This window comes from Ctenopharyngodon idella, chromosome 15, assembly GCF_019924925.1.
Source record: "Ctenopharyngodon idella isolate HZGC_01 chromosome 15, HZGC01, whole genome shotgun sequence".
NCBI lineage: Eukaryota > Metazoa > Chordata > Actinopteri > Cypriniformes > Xenocyprididae > Ctenopharyngodon > Ctenopharyngodon idella.
This window is the reverse complement of record NC_067234.1, coordinates 4,115,001-4,127,863: the sequence shown is the minus strand read 5'-3', so window position 1 is coordinate 4,127,863 and position 12,863 is coordinate 4,115,001. Positions and strand designations below refer to the sequence as shown.

At 38.8% G+C, this 12,863-nt stretch overlaps 1 protein-coding gene across 1 annotated transcript; it reads left to right on the top strand.

Moving 5' to 3' along the window:
* Positions 1 to 4,192: 4,192 nt before the first annotated feature.
* rhoga (ras homolog family member Ga) lies at positions 4,193 to 12,577 on the top strand. Its single transcript, XM_051864222.1, has 2 exons — positions 4,193 to 4,351; positions 9,101 to 12,577. The coding sequence occupies exon 2, from the start codon at positions 9,128 to 9,130 to the stop codon at positions 9,701 to 9,703; it is 576 nt and encodes a 191-aa protein (XP_051720182.1). The 5' UTR covers positions 4,193 to 4,351; positions 9,101 to 9,127; the 3' UTR covers positions 9,704 to 12,577.
* The last annotated feature ends 286 nt before the right edge of the window (positions 12,578 to 12,863 follow it).

Genomic DNA, 12,863 nt, shown 5'->3' with positions numbered 1-12,863 from the left:
GTTTGGTTGAACATCCACATCTGCTGTGATGGTGTTTTCCTGACACCTTTCTTTTTTCCCACTCACTACTGTGTAAAGGGACTGCAGAGTATGCTTATGTCTGTAAAAAAGATTACACTGTCTCCTAGTGGCCTCGTGATGACACTGCAAAATGTCATTCTAAAGGGTGTTCATATTTTACAGTTTTTCAATTTGACATATATACTGAGTCTATCTATCTATCTATACACCGATCAGGTATAACATTATGACCACCTTCCTAATATTGTGTTGGTCCCCCTTTTGCTGCCAAAACAGCTCTGACCTGTCGAGGCATGGACTCCACTAGACCCCTGAAGGTGTGCTGTGGTATCTGGCACCAACATGTTAGCAGCAGATCCTTTAAGTCCTGTAAGTTGTGAGGTGGGGCCTCCATGGATCGGACTTGTTTGTTCAGTACATCCCACAGATGCTCGATTGGATTGAGATCTGGGGAATTTGGAGGCCAAGTCAATACCTCAAACTTCTTGTTGGGCTCCTAAAACCATTCCTGAACCATTTTTGCTTTGTGGCAGGGCGCATTATCCTGCTGAAAGAGGAAATACTGTTTCCATGAAAGGGTGTACATGGTCTGCAACAATGCTTAGGTAGGTGGTACATGTCAAAGTAACATCCACATGGATGGCAGGACATAAGGTTTACCAGCAGAACAATGCCCAAAGCATCACACTGCCTCCGCCGACTTGCCTTCTTCCCATAGTGCATCCTGGTGCCATGTGCTCCCCAGGTAAGCGATGCACATGTATCCAGCCATCCACGTGATGTAAAAGAAAATGTGATTCATCAGATCTTCCATTGCTCCGTGGTCCAGTTCTGATGCTCACGTGCCCACTGTTGGCGCTTTCGGTGGTGGACAGGGGTCAGCATGGGCACGCTGATTGGTCTGCGGCTATGCAGCCCCATACGCAACAAACTGTGATGCACTGTGTATTCTTACACCTTTCTGTCAGAACCAGCATTAATATATATATATATATATATATATATATATATATATGTGTGTGTGTGTGTGTATGTACTGTATATATATACACTATATTGCCAAAAGTTTTGGGACGCCTGCCTTTACGTGCACATGAACTTTAATGACATCCCATTCTTAATCCGTAGGGTTTAATATGGAGTTGGCCCACCCTTTGCAGCTATAACAGCCTCAACTCTTCTGGGAAGGCTTTCCACAAGGTTTAGGAGTGTGTTTATGGGAATTTTTGACCATTCTTCTAGAAGCGCATTTGTGAGGTAAGGCAGTGATGTTGGCGAGAAGGCCTGGCTCGCAGTCTCCGCTCTAATTCATCTCAAAGGTGTTCTATCGGGTTGAGGTAAGGACTATGTGCAGGCCAGTCAAGTTCCTCCACACCAAACTCGCTCATCCATGTCTTTATGGACCTTGCTTTGTGCATTGGTGTGCAGTCATTTTGGAACAGGAAGGGGCCATCGCCAAACTGTTTCCACAAAGTTGGGAGCATGAAATTGTCCAAAATGTCTTGGCATGCTAAAGCATTAAGAGTTCCTTTCACTGGAACTAAGGGGCCAAGCCCAACCCCTGAAAAACAACCCCACACCATAATCCCCCCTCCACCAAACTTTACACTTGGCACAATGCAGTCAAACCCAGACTCGTCCATCAGATTGCCAGACAGAGAAGCGTGATTCGTCACTCCACTGCTCTAGAGTCCTATGGAAACCTATTCAATGAAGCTCTCTATGCACTGTTCTTGAGCTAATCTGAAGGCAACACGAAGTTTGGAGGTCTGTAGCTATTTACTCTACAGAAAGTTGGCGACTTCTGCACACTGTGCGCCTCAGCATGCACTGACCCCGCTCTGTGATTTTACGTGGCCTACCACTTTGTGGCTGAGTTGCGGTTGTTTCCATTTGCTTCCACTTTGTTATGATACCACTAACAGTTGACCGTGGAATATTTAGTAGTGAGGAAATTTCACGAATGGACTTATTGCACAGGTGGCAACCTATCACGGTACCACGCTTGAATTCACTGAGCTTCTGAGAGCGACCCATTCTTTCACAAATGTTTGTAGAAGCAGTCTGAATGCCTAGGTGCTTGATTTTATACACCTGTGGCCATGGAAGTGATTGGAACGCTTGAATTCAATGATTTGGAGGGGTGTCCCAATACTTTTGGCAAATATAGTGTATATATATGTAGCCCCTCCAATTCGCACCTGCGTCAGTCACTAGAGCACCTCTTGAGTTCAGAGGAGTGAGGTTTAAACGCACAGCTCTTACTAGCCTACGTCTGTTATGCTCACTCCCCTAAACCTCACTCCCATCCGGGTCACGGCACCAATATAGCCCCTCCAGTTCGCACCTGCCCGCTCCAAGTGGGATGCGAACCCGGGCCCGCCCGCATGGGAGGTGGGCGCTCTAACAAGGAGGCTAAAGACTGCAGTCTCTAGAGCACCTTTTGAAATCAGGGGAGTGAGGTTTACATGCCGATTCCAAAAAAGTTGGGACACTGTACAAATTGTGAATAAAAAAGGAATGCAATGATGTGGAAGTTTCAAATTTCAATATTTTATTCAGAATACAACACAGATGACATATCAAATGTTTAAACTGAGAAAATGAATAATTTTAAGGGAAAAATAAATTGATTTTAAATTTCATGGCATCAACACATCTCAAAAAAGTTGGGACAAGGCCATGTTTACCACTGTGTGGCATCCCCTCTTCTTTTTATAACAGTCTGCAAACGTCTGGGGACTGAGGAGACAAGTTGCTCAAGTTTAGGAATAGGAATGTTGTCCCATTCTTGTCTAATACAGGCTTCTAGTTGCTCAACTGTCTTAGGTCTTCTTTGTCGCATCTTCCTCTTTATGATGCGCCAAATGTTTTCTATGGGTGAAAGATCTGGACTGCAGGCTGGCCATTTCAGTACCCGGATCCTTCTTCTACGCAGCCATGATGTTGAAATTGATGCAGTATGTGGTCTGGCATTGTCATGTTGGAAAATGCAAGGTCTTCCCTGAAAGAGACGACGTCTGGATGGGAGCATATGTTGTTCTAGAACTTGGATATACCTTTCAGCATTGATGGTGCCTTTTCAGATGTGTAAGCTGCCCATGCCACATGCAACCCCATACCATCAGAGATGCAGGCTTCTGAACTGAGCGCTGATAACAACTTGGGTTGTCCATGTCCTCTTTAGTCCGGATGACATGGCGTCCCAGTTTTCCAAAAAGAACTTCAAATTTTGATTCGTCTGACCACAGAACAGTTTTCCACTTTGCCACACTCCATTTTAAATAAGCCTTGGCCCAGAGAAAACGCCTGCGCTTCTGGATTATGTTTAGATATGGCTTCTTTTTTGACCTATAGATTTTTAGCCGGCAACGGCGAATGGCACGGTGGATTGTGTTCACCGACAATGTTTTCTGGAAGTATTCCTGAGCCCATGTTGTGATTTCCATTACAGTAGCGTTCCTGTATGTGATGCAGTGCCGTCTAAGGGCCCGAAGATCACAGGCATCCAGTATGGTTTTCCGGCCTTGACCCTTACGCACAGAGATGGTTCCAGATTCTCTGAATCTTTGGATGATATTATGCTCTGTAGATGATGATAACTTCAAACTCTTTGCAATTTTTCTCTGAGAAACTCCTTTCTGATATTGCTCCACTATTTTTCGCCGCAGCATTGGGGGAATTGGTGATCCTCTGCCCATCTTGACTTCTGAGAGACACTGCCACTCTGAGAGGCTCTTTTTATACCCAATCATGTTGCCAATTGACCTAATAAGTTGCAAATTGGTCCTCCAGCTGTTCCTTATATGTACATTTAACTTTTCCGGCCTCTTATTGCTACCTGTCCCAACTTTTTTGGAATCGGGTTTGTATATATATATATATATATATATATATATATAAATATGTGTGTGTGTGTGTGTGTGTGTGAGTGAGTCTGTGTGTGTGTGTGTATGCTGAATCAAATGTGTCTGCACCTGTTAAAAATACTGCTGCAATTACTTATCACACTTAAAATTCTACATTAGAATAACTAATAATGTGTTTTAAAATTTGAGTTGATTTGGATATTTGAGTAATCTAAAAAAAAAAAAAAGCGCTTTCACAGTGTACAAGTGACTTTCTTTGTAACATACACCCCACTAATTTATGGCCTACATCATCTTTAAACTTCTCCACTGGCTCTTTGCCTTTTTGTGTCACTGACTTCCTCTCAGTGCACTAGGCTATGCTCACTTCCTCCTATAGTCCCCTGTGCCACTGTATTTAGGGACAGTTTTATTCAGACTACTACAGACAATTTCCTGGACGCTCTTTTGGATGATGCACGGTGAGTTTTATTTCTTATTTGCACTTGATCTGTCCCAAACTTGCTGTCCTAAACTTCATTCTTAAGGGATCAGATTTAATTTCCATCTCTGGTTTGAAGATTTGACAACTGATAAGAAAGCAGTGATGTCATTAGGGGAGAGTTACATCTTTTTTATTCTGCTATATTCAAACGGAGCTCTGTGTGGTTTTTATATAGAGCTTTCTGACCGAATAATATTAATGTAATGGTATTTCACATTTTATATGTTTTAAATGCAATTAATAATAATAAAAAAAAGCTTAATGAAACCACACACCAATTGTAGTAGAAGTTACAATATGTGAAGCCAGTATGTGTAGGTACAATATATATATATATATATATATATATATATATATATATATATATATATATATTTATATATATATGTATATATAAGATCAGATAGTTAGAGAAAGAAAAGCATCAGCTGAAAAAATGGTGAGATGCACATAAACTGATTTGATGACTGCGGCATATCTGAAACACTGCTGTTTATACTTAGACAGAAAGAGACTGTCTGTAAAGCAACGATCACAGTTCACTTTCTTTCTACATGCCATTCAGCCAATAGCTTTGTGAATATCTAGTATGGTTGCTATAAAGTGCCTCATACACTGACTCAAAAAATCCAGGCCTACCAGTACCTGGAGTGAATATCTTCACAAATTTGCATTCTGACTCCTGGAATTTGCATTGCAGTTGATTTGAGCTAAAGATGTTCACACTAACACTTTCCAGTTGTGCAGTCTGAATCAAACGAAAAGTGAATGGACTGTGGGTGGTTTGTGACCCTACAACAGTAGTTCTTCTAGTTTCTTTGAAAAAAGGAACTGTGTTTTTGGCAGCAAAGTTATTTTAGACCCCTTAACCTATTTATGATGTACATAGGCCTACTGTTAAAATTGTGACAGTAAAATCTGTTAATTGATTAACAGTGAGTTCCCGTACTATACAGAGAAAATCTGTGTAATTTTACAGTAAAATACTGTGGCGTGGCCTTGCTAATTCAGCAGAAAAGGGCTGTTTAAAAAGTATGTTTCAATGTAAATTACGATTTTGAACTGTAAAATTTACAGGTTGTTCTGTAAATATGTTTACATTTTACTGTACTTTCATTGAATTGTTTTGGAAACTTTTGGAGCCTATTCATTACATTCACATATAGTTTCTTTAATTGCATCGATTGAGTCATGAAGAGTTTTTAACATCCATGGAACCTTTTCAATGTACAAAAGGTTCTTTAGATTATTAAAATGTTCTTCACACTAAGTAAAAAATAGGTTATTTTATGAACTGTTCAATGAAAAGCTCTTTGAGGAACCAAAAATGGTCTATGGCATCACTGCTAAATTCCCCTTTGGAAACTTTATTTTTTAAAAATGTAGATTTTTTCAAGCTAATCAGAATACACATCATATGTTATGAGTAAGACGAATATTGCAAAATTATTACATTACTGTACAGTTTCTGAAGAGGCTAACAGGCACCCTTGTGAGATGAATTACTTCCCCACCAGCTCTGTGCAACTGTTCTTCTCAGAAAGATATAAATAAAGGTCACTGACAACAATGTAATGTTTTGTGGGCATCAGGTCATTTTGACCTCAAGTGCCTGTGATAATCTGATACAAACATAACAACCATGATGGTCTTCTAGCATGGATATGTTCATTTATTTCATTTTAACAGTGTCGGAATGACTTTTTTTTTTTTCTAATATTAACGACTCAGGTTTGATATATTCAGTTTTGTATGTTGTTTCAAATCTCACATGGAACACAACATGAGTTGTCTAGCATTTCTTTCTGCTAAATATCGCTCAAAAAAATCATAGTTATGACATAAAAAGATGAAATTATGAAAAACCAAGTTGAAATTATGACTGGAAAATAGTAGCGCTTTCTAATCGATTAATCACGATTAATAACATCTAACATAAAATTTTGTTTATTTAGCCTCCTTATTAGAGCGTCCCACTCCCACGCCGGAGACCCAGGTTCGAGGCCTGCGCAGAGCAGGGCGAGTAGGACCTGGGTAGAGGGGTTACATTGGTGCTGTGTCCCGGATGGGAGTGAGGTTTAGGGGGGTGAGTGTAACGGAGGCCAGCTAGTAAACGAGTAAACCTCAGTCCTCTGATCTCAAGAGATGCTCTAGCAACTGACGCTAGAGGTTGCAGCCTTTAGCCTCCTTGCTAGAGCGTCCAACTCCCATGCAGAGCGGGGCGAATAGGACCTGGGTAGAGGGGTTACATTTACATAATATATGTTTATACATAATTATATATTATATATACATATATATATATATATATATATATATATATATATATATATGCGTGTGTGTGTGTTAAGCCCCGGGTATACTTTGGCCGCACACCCTGTCCGCGTGCAGCCCAAATTTCGAGACCGTGCGGACGGTGCACGTGCAACAGCACATGCGCAAGCAGGACAGAAGAGTCCACTAGGTGGCAATACGCACAGTACTGAGCACAATGTGCAGTCGTCGAAGACGCGTCCGGGTGCGGAAAGTGAAGTATACCCGGGCCACACACACACACACACACACATATACAATATCTCACAGAAGTGAGTACACCCCTCACATTTTTGTAAATATTTTATTATATCTTTTCATGTGACAACACTGAAGAAATGATACTTTGCTACAATGTAAAGTAGTGAGTGTACAGCTTGTATAACAGTGTAAATTTGCTGTCCCCTCAAAATAACTCAACACACAGCCATTAATGTCTAAACCGCTGGACACAAAAGTGAGTACACCCCTAAGTAAAAATGTCCAAATTGGGCCCAATTAGCCATTTTCTCTCCCTGGTGTCATGTGACTCGTTAGGTTTACAAGGTCTCAGGTGTGAATGGGGAGCAGGTGTGTTAAATTTGGTGTTATCGCTCTCACTCTCTCATACTGGTCACTGGAAGTTCAGCATGGCACCTCATGGCAAAGAACTCTCTGAGGATCTGAAAAAAAGAATTGTTGCGATACATAAAGATGGCGTAGGTTATAAGAAGATTGCCAAGACCCTGAAACTGAGCTGCAGCACGGTGGCCAAGACCATACAGCGGTTTAACAGGACAGGTTCCACTCAGAACAGGCCTCGCCATGGTCGACCAAAGAAGTTTAGTGCACGTGCTCATCGTCATATCCAGAGGTTGTGTTTGGGAAATAGACATATGAGTGCTGCCAGCATTGCTGCAGAGGTTGAAGGGGTGGGGGGTCAGCCTGTCAGTGCTCAGACCATACGCCACACACTGCATCAAATTGGTCTGCATGGCTGTCGTCCCAGAAGGAAGCCTCTTCTAAAGATGATGCACAAGAAAGCCTGCAAACAGTTTGCTGAAGACAAGCAGACTAAGGAACCATGTCCTGTGGTCTGATGAGACCAAGATAAACTTATTTGGTTCAGATGGTGTCAAGTGTATGTGGCGGCAACCAGGTGAGGAGTACAAAGACAAGTGTGTCTTGCCTACAGTCAAGCATGGTGGTGGGAGTGTCATGGTCTGGGGCTGCATGAGTGCTGCCGGCACTGGGGAGCTACAGTTCATTGAGGGAACCATGAATGCCAAAAGAGCACTATGCCCTCCCTTCAGAGACTGGGCCGCTGGGCAGTATTCCAACATGATAACGCCCCCAAACACACCTCCAAGACGACCACTGCCTTGCTAAAGAAGCTGAGGGTAAAGGTGATGGACTGGACAAGCATGTCTCCAGACGAGCATCTGTGGGGCATCCTCAAATGGAAGGTGGAGGAGCGCAAGATCTCTAACATCCACCAGCTCCGTGATGTCGTCATGGAGGAGTGGAAGAGGACTCCAGTGGCAACCTTTGAAGCTCTGGTGAACTCCATGCCCAAGAGGGTTAAGGCAGTGCTCGAAAATAATGATGGCCACAAAATATTGAAACTTTGGGCCCAATTTGGACATTTTCACTTAAAGGTGTACTCACTTTTGTGGCCAACGGTTTAGACATTAATGGCTGTGTGCTGTATATTATATATATATATATATACACACACATACAAACACACATATTATTTAAACACAAACTTTTGTTAGATTCAATTAATCCTGATTAATCTATTTGACAGCACTTAAAAATACTTTGACTTAAAATGTCATAATTATGACAAAAGTAAAAATTATGACTTTTTTCATAAGTAATAAGCAATAAATCGACTTTTTATGTAATAATTTTGACTTTTAATCTTATAATTATGACTTTTTATGTCATACTTTTTACTTCTTAATGTTGGAATTATGGCATTTAAGTCATAATTTTACCTTAGTATGTAACAATTTAGCCTTTTTATCTTATAAATGACTTAGTATGTCATAATTTCACCTTTTTCTCATAATTTTGACTTTTTATAAGTCAGAATTATGACAAAAAGTCAAAATTATGACCTTTCCTATCCTAATTGACATTATTTTGACTTTTTTTATGTCATAATTTTGACTTTATATGTAATAATTTAGCCTTTGTGTGTCATAATTATGACTTAGTATGCCATAATTTGGACAGTTTATGTCATAAATTTGACTTTTTATGTCATAGCTATGGCTTAGTAGCCTATGTCATAATTTGGACTTTTGTCATAATTAAAATTTACCAAAGCATGATGTTTTTTTTTCTAATGTTGGTGCTTCCAAATCATAAAAAACGCCTGGAAAAATGTGGTAAATGGTAAAACTAGTCCTTGTGTTTATTTCAGTTATTGGAAGCTGAAGGCAGAACAACAATGCAGAACATCAAGTGTGTCGTGGTGGGAGACGGTGCCGTTGGGAAGACCTGCCTCCTGATTTCCTTCACCACCAACGCCTTTCCTAAAGAATACATTCCCACTGTATTTGACAACTACAGCGCACAGCTGGAGATAGACTCTAAAATCGTCAGTCTGAACCTGTGGGACACAGCGGGACAGGAGGAATACGACCGTCTACGGACACTCTCTTACCCACAGACCAACGTCTTCATCATCTGCTTCTGCGTCGCCAGCCCCTCGTCCTACGAGAACGTCAAGCTAAAGTGGTACCCCGAGGTGTCAGAACACTGTCCTCATGTGCCCATCCTGCTGGTGGGGACTAAAACAGATCTGAGAGATGATCCAGAGGTGCTGCAGAAGCTGAAAGAGAAGAACCTGTCCGTGGTGTCCCAGCAGCAGGGGGCGGCGCTGGCCCGACAAATCCAGGCCAATAAGTACATGGAGTGTTCAGCACTCAACCAGGACGGGGTGAAGGAAGTTTTTACAGAAGCAGTTCGCACCTTCCTCCACCCCAAGCCGAAGGCTTCCAAGAAATCATGCGTGCTACTTTAAATCTGAGGGGACCTGAACATATGTATATTTTTACATGGGGGGTTTGCTTTATCACATGTACTGTACATGAAAATCACACTTTAAAAAGGTAAAAATGTCTTTACATTATATAACAATATATATTTTCTTTAAAAGACGAATACAGCACAAAACAAGAATATTATTACATACATTAATATTGAAGAATATTAATACTTAAAAAATGTTAGGTTTCAAAAAATATGAAATATGCAAAATAATGACAAAAAGTACAGTATTTGGACACTTTCTGGGTGTAAAACTTATTGGAACATGTTAATAGTTAATGTGACGAACTACTAGCTGGTAAAAAGGTTTCTCAGTGGTTCTGAGAAAAGTTCTAGCATTTTTTTTTTAATTTAATTACTATATTTTTTAACTGAAACTTACAAGTCAAAATATGTGACCCGTGCTGGCAAAGTGAGTCGGAATGCGCATTGCGCACGGGCTAATTTCGAGCTACAGGCAAATCAAGTAAAAAAATATGTAAATTTTGGTCTAATTTGAGGTTCACACACACACACACACACACACAAAGAGTTTATTAAGCCCTCATCTAGCGATCCCAATGCTCTAAATAGCTATTAAACATATAAAAGTATCTTTATTTGTAGGTTTTCTGAGAGGAGTACCTTTCATTTGTCCATGAAAAATGCAGTTTTTCTCTGCTCGCCTCTCGACGACTGGTACTACCCCTCAGGACAAGTTTGGTATTGTTTTAAAACGCAGCATTTAAACTTTGTTAATATTCATAGCGAATTCTCGATGGCACGAGTCTGAACCAACGAAATGTGATTTTCATACTCATGCTGATGTAAACAATACGATCTTACTCGCGCTGACAGATCCAAAGTGCGCGCGCGCAAAGACAGCGCGCGATACCGATGTACACATATGAATTACAGCATGTATTTTAAAAATATCGGTCTTGGTGAATATTCACGCAAACATTATCTGTTATGTCTTAAGTGAACGTTTGGTTAACTGTTGAGTAAAAAACATCTGATGTGTAACATTATATTAGGTCCGTGTGATACAGTAGATCTTAATATATAGACTGTTTCATTAATGTTAATCAAACAATTGTGGAATAATGGGAAAAAAAGTTAAATATCTATATTTTTCCTATAGATGTTTGGTTTTGACTTGGTTTGTGCCAATTTTGGTGTTATTAACAGGGCTTTAAGGTATGGTTGCTAGGTGATTTTGTTTTGGACCTTCAGAAAACTTTAACTCGATTTTTCTCAAAATTGACTTTGCTGACTCTGTCGACTTCAAACAGGTGTAGCTCAGTCATTTTTTTTTTTTTGTCAGATCCCAACAAATCATACATCATCTTGAAGGCTTTTTAATAGAGAATGTGAACATTTGCTTATTGCGACTCATTTTGACAGCACGGGTCACATATGTTTTGGGGTCACTGTACATGTTCACTGTTACAAAAGACAAAAAACAGATTGTAGATTTTATATATGGTGAATATTATAGCATGATGGGTGCATTAAAAGAAAAAAGAAAACAAATGCTATATTTTAAAGATTTGTTACAATAGATGTATATATTTGATTCGGTGTTCATAGTATAAAATAGGTCATGTTGACCATCTCACATGCTTTCAGTTTCAAATCACTGAGTCCTATCTTTGAATGTTCCCCACTTCTTCTTACTTAATATGTGTATTTAAATGTTTTTTCTTTGTTACTCAAAGGTAAATATAACCAGCAAATGTAGGCAAAGCTGTCACTGATTCAAACTATATTGATTAATCAGTTTGTGAATCAGTCAATTCATGATAAACAATCCAAATATTCTGGATCAAGAAAGCACAACATGGCAGATATGGAGACTGTTCAGTCCGACTTTGCATGTAAAGCAAAGCCTGCTTTTAATATGTTGTTCATTTGCCTATTTAATCTTGAGATTTGCTTACAACCTCGCTGCAGCATTTAGTTTTTAAATCATACTGTTGAACACAAGACATAATTCTGTGTCACTTTAGTTCAGACTAATTTCACATACACTGCCACAATATTAAAGGTTTCTATAAAATGCTGTCTTTGTACTTTTCTGCACACATTAATAAAAAGGAGGAACTGTTTATGCAAACCTGTGCTTTACCCGCTTACCTCACGATTACAAAACACGAAACTCATTAGTTTCAGGTTCTTTTTTTCTTTTCTTTTTGCACGTTTGGGAGATGAGTTTGTGGCTGCTTATGAAGCACTTTTCATTCGTTCCATTTACTTTCTTTTGTGCTGATTTTCAATTCTCTTGTTAGTTAGAGCAGAAGAAACGAGAAATGTTCACTTCCCTCCTGTAAATCCTCAGCTATTTCTGTCACAGTTTGCAGTAGTTTTGATTTAGTTGTAAATCTTAACAGGAGAACGAAACAATGAAACTAACAAAACTAAAACTAAAATAAATTGTCAGGGTTCCAATTCAGAAACTTTCTAGCTTGATAAAATAAAATTGTTGCAGGGTTGCAGATCAGAAACTTTCAAGCTGGAAAAATAAAATAAAACAAAACAAAATAAAATAAATATCAGGGTTGCAGATCAGAAACTTTTAAGATGGAAAAATAAAATAAAACAAAATAAAGTAAAATAAAGTAAAATAAAATAAAATAAAATATCAGGGTTGCAGATCAGAAACTTTGAAGATGGAAAAATAAAATAAAACAAAACAAAACAAAATAAAACAAAATAAAATAAATATCAGGGTTGCAGATCAGAAACTTTCAAGCTGGAAAAATAAAATAAAACAAAAAAATAAAATAAAATAATTATCAGGGTTGCAGATCAGAAACTTTCAAGCTGGAAAAACAAAACAAAATAAAATAAAATAAAATAAAATAAATATCAGGGTTGCAGATCAGAAACTTTCAAGCTAGAAAAATAAAATAAAACAAAACAAAACAAAATAAAAATCAGGGTTGCAGATCAGAAACTTTCAAGCTGGAAAAATAAAACAAAATAAAATAAAATAAAATAAAATAAAATAAATATCAGGGTTGCAGATCAGAAACTTTCAAGCTGGAAAAATAAAACAAAACAAAATAAAGTAAAATAAAATAAAATATCAGGGATGCATATCAGAAACTTTCAAGCTGGAAAAATAAAATAAAGCAAAGCAAAAAAACAAA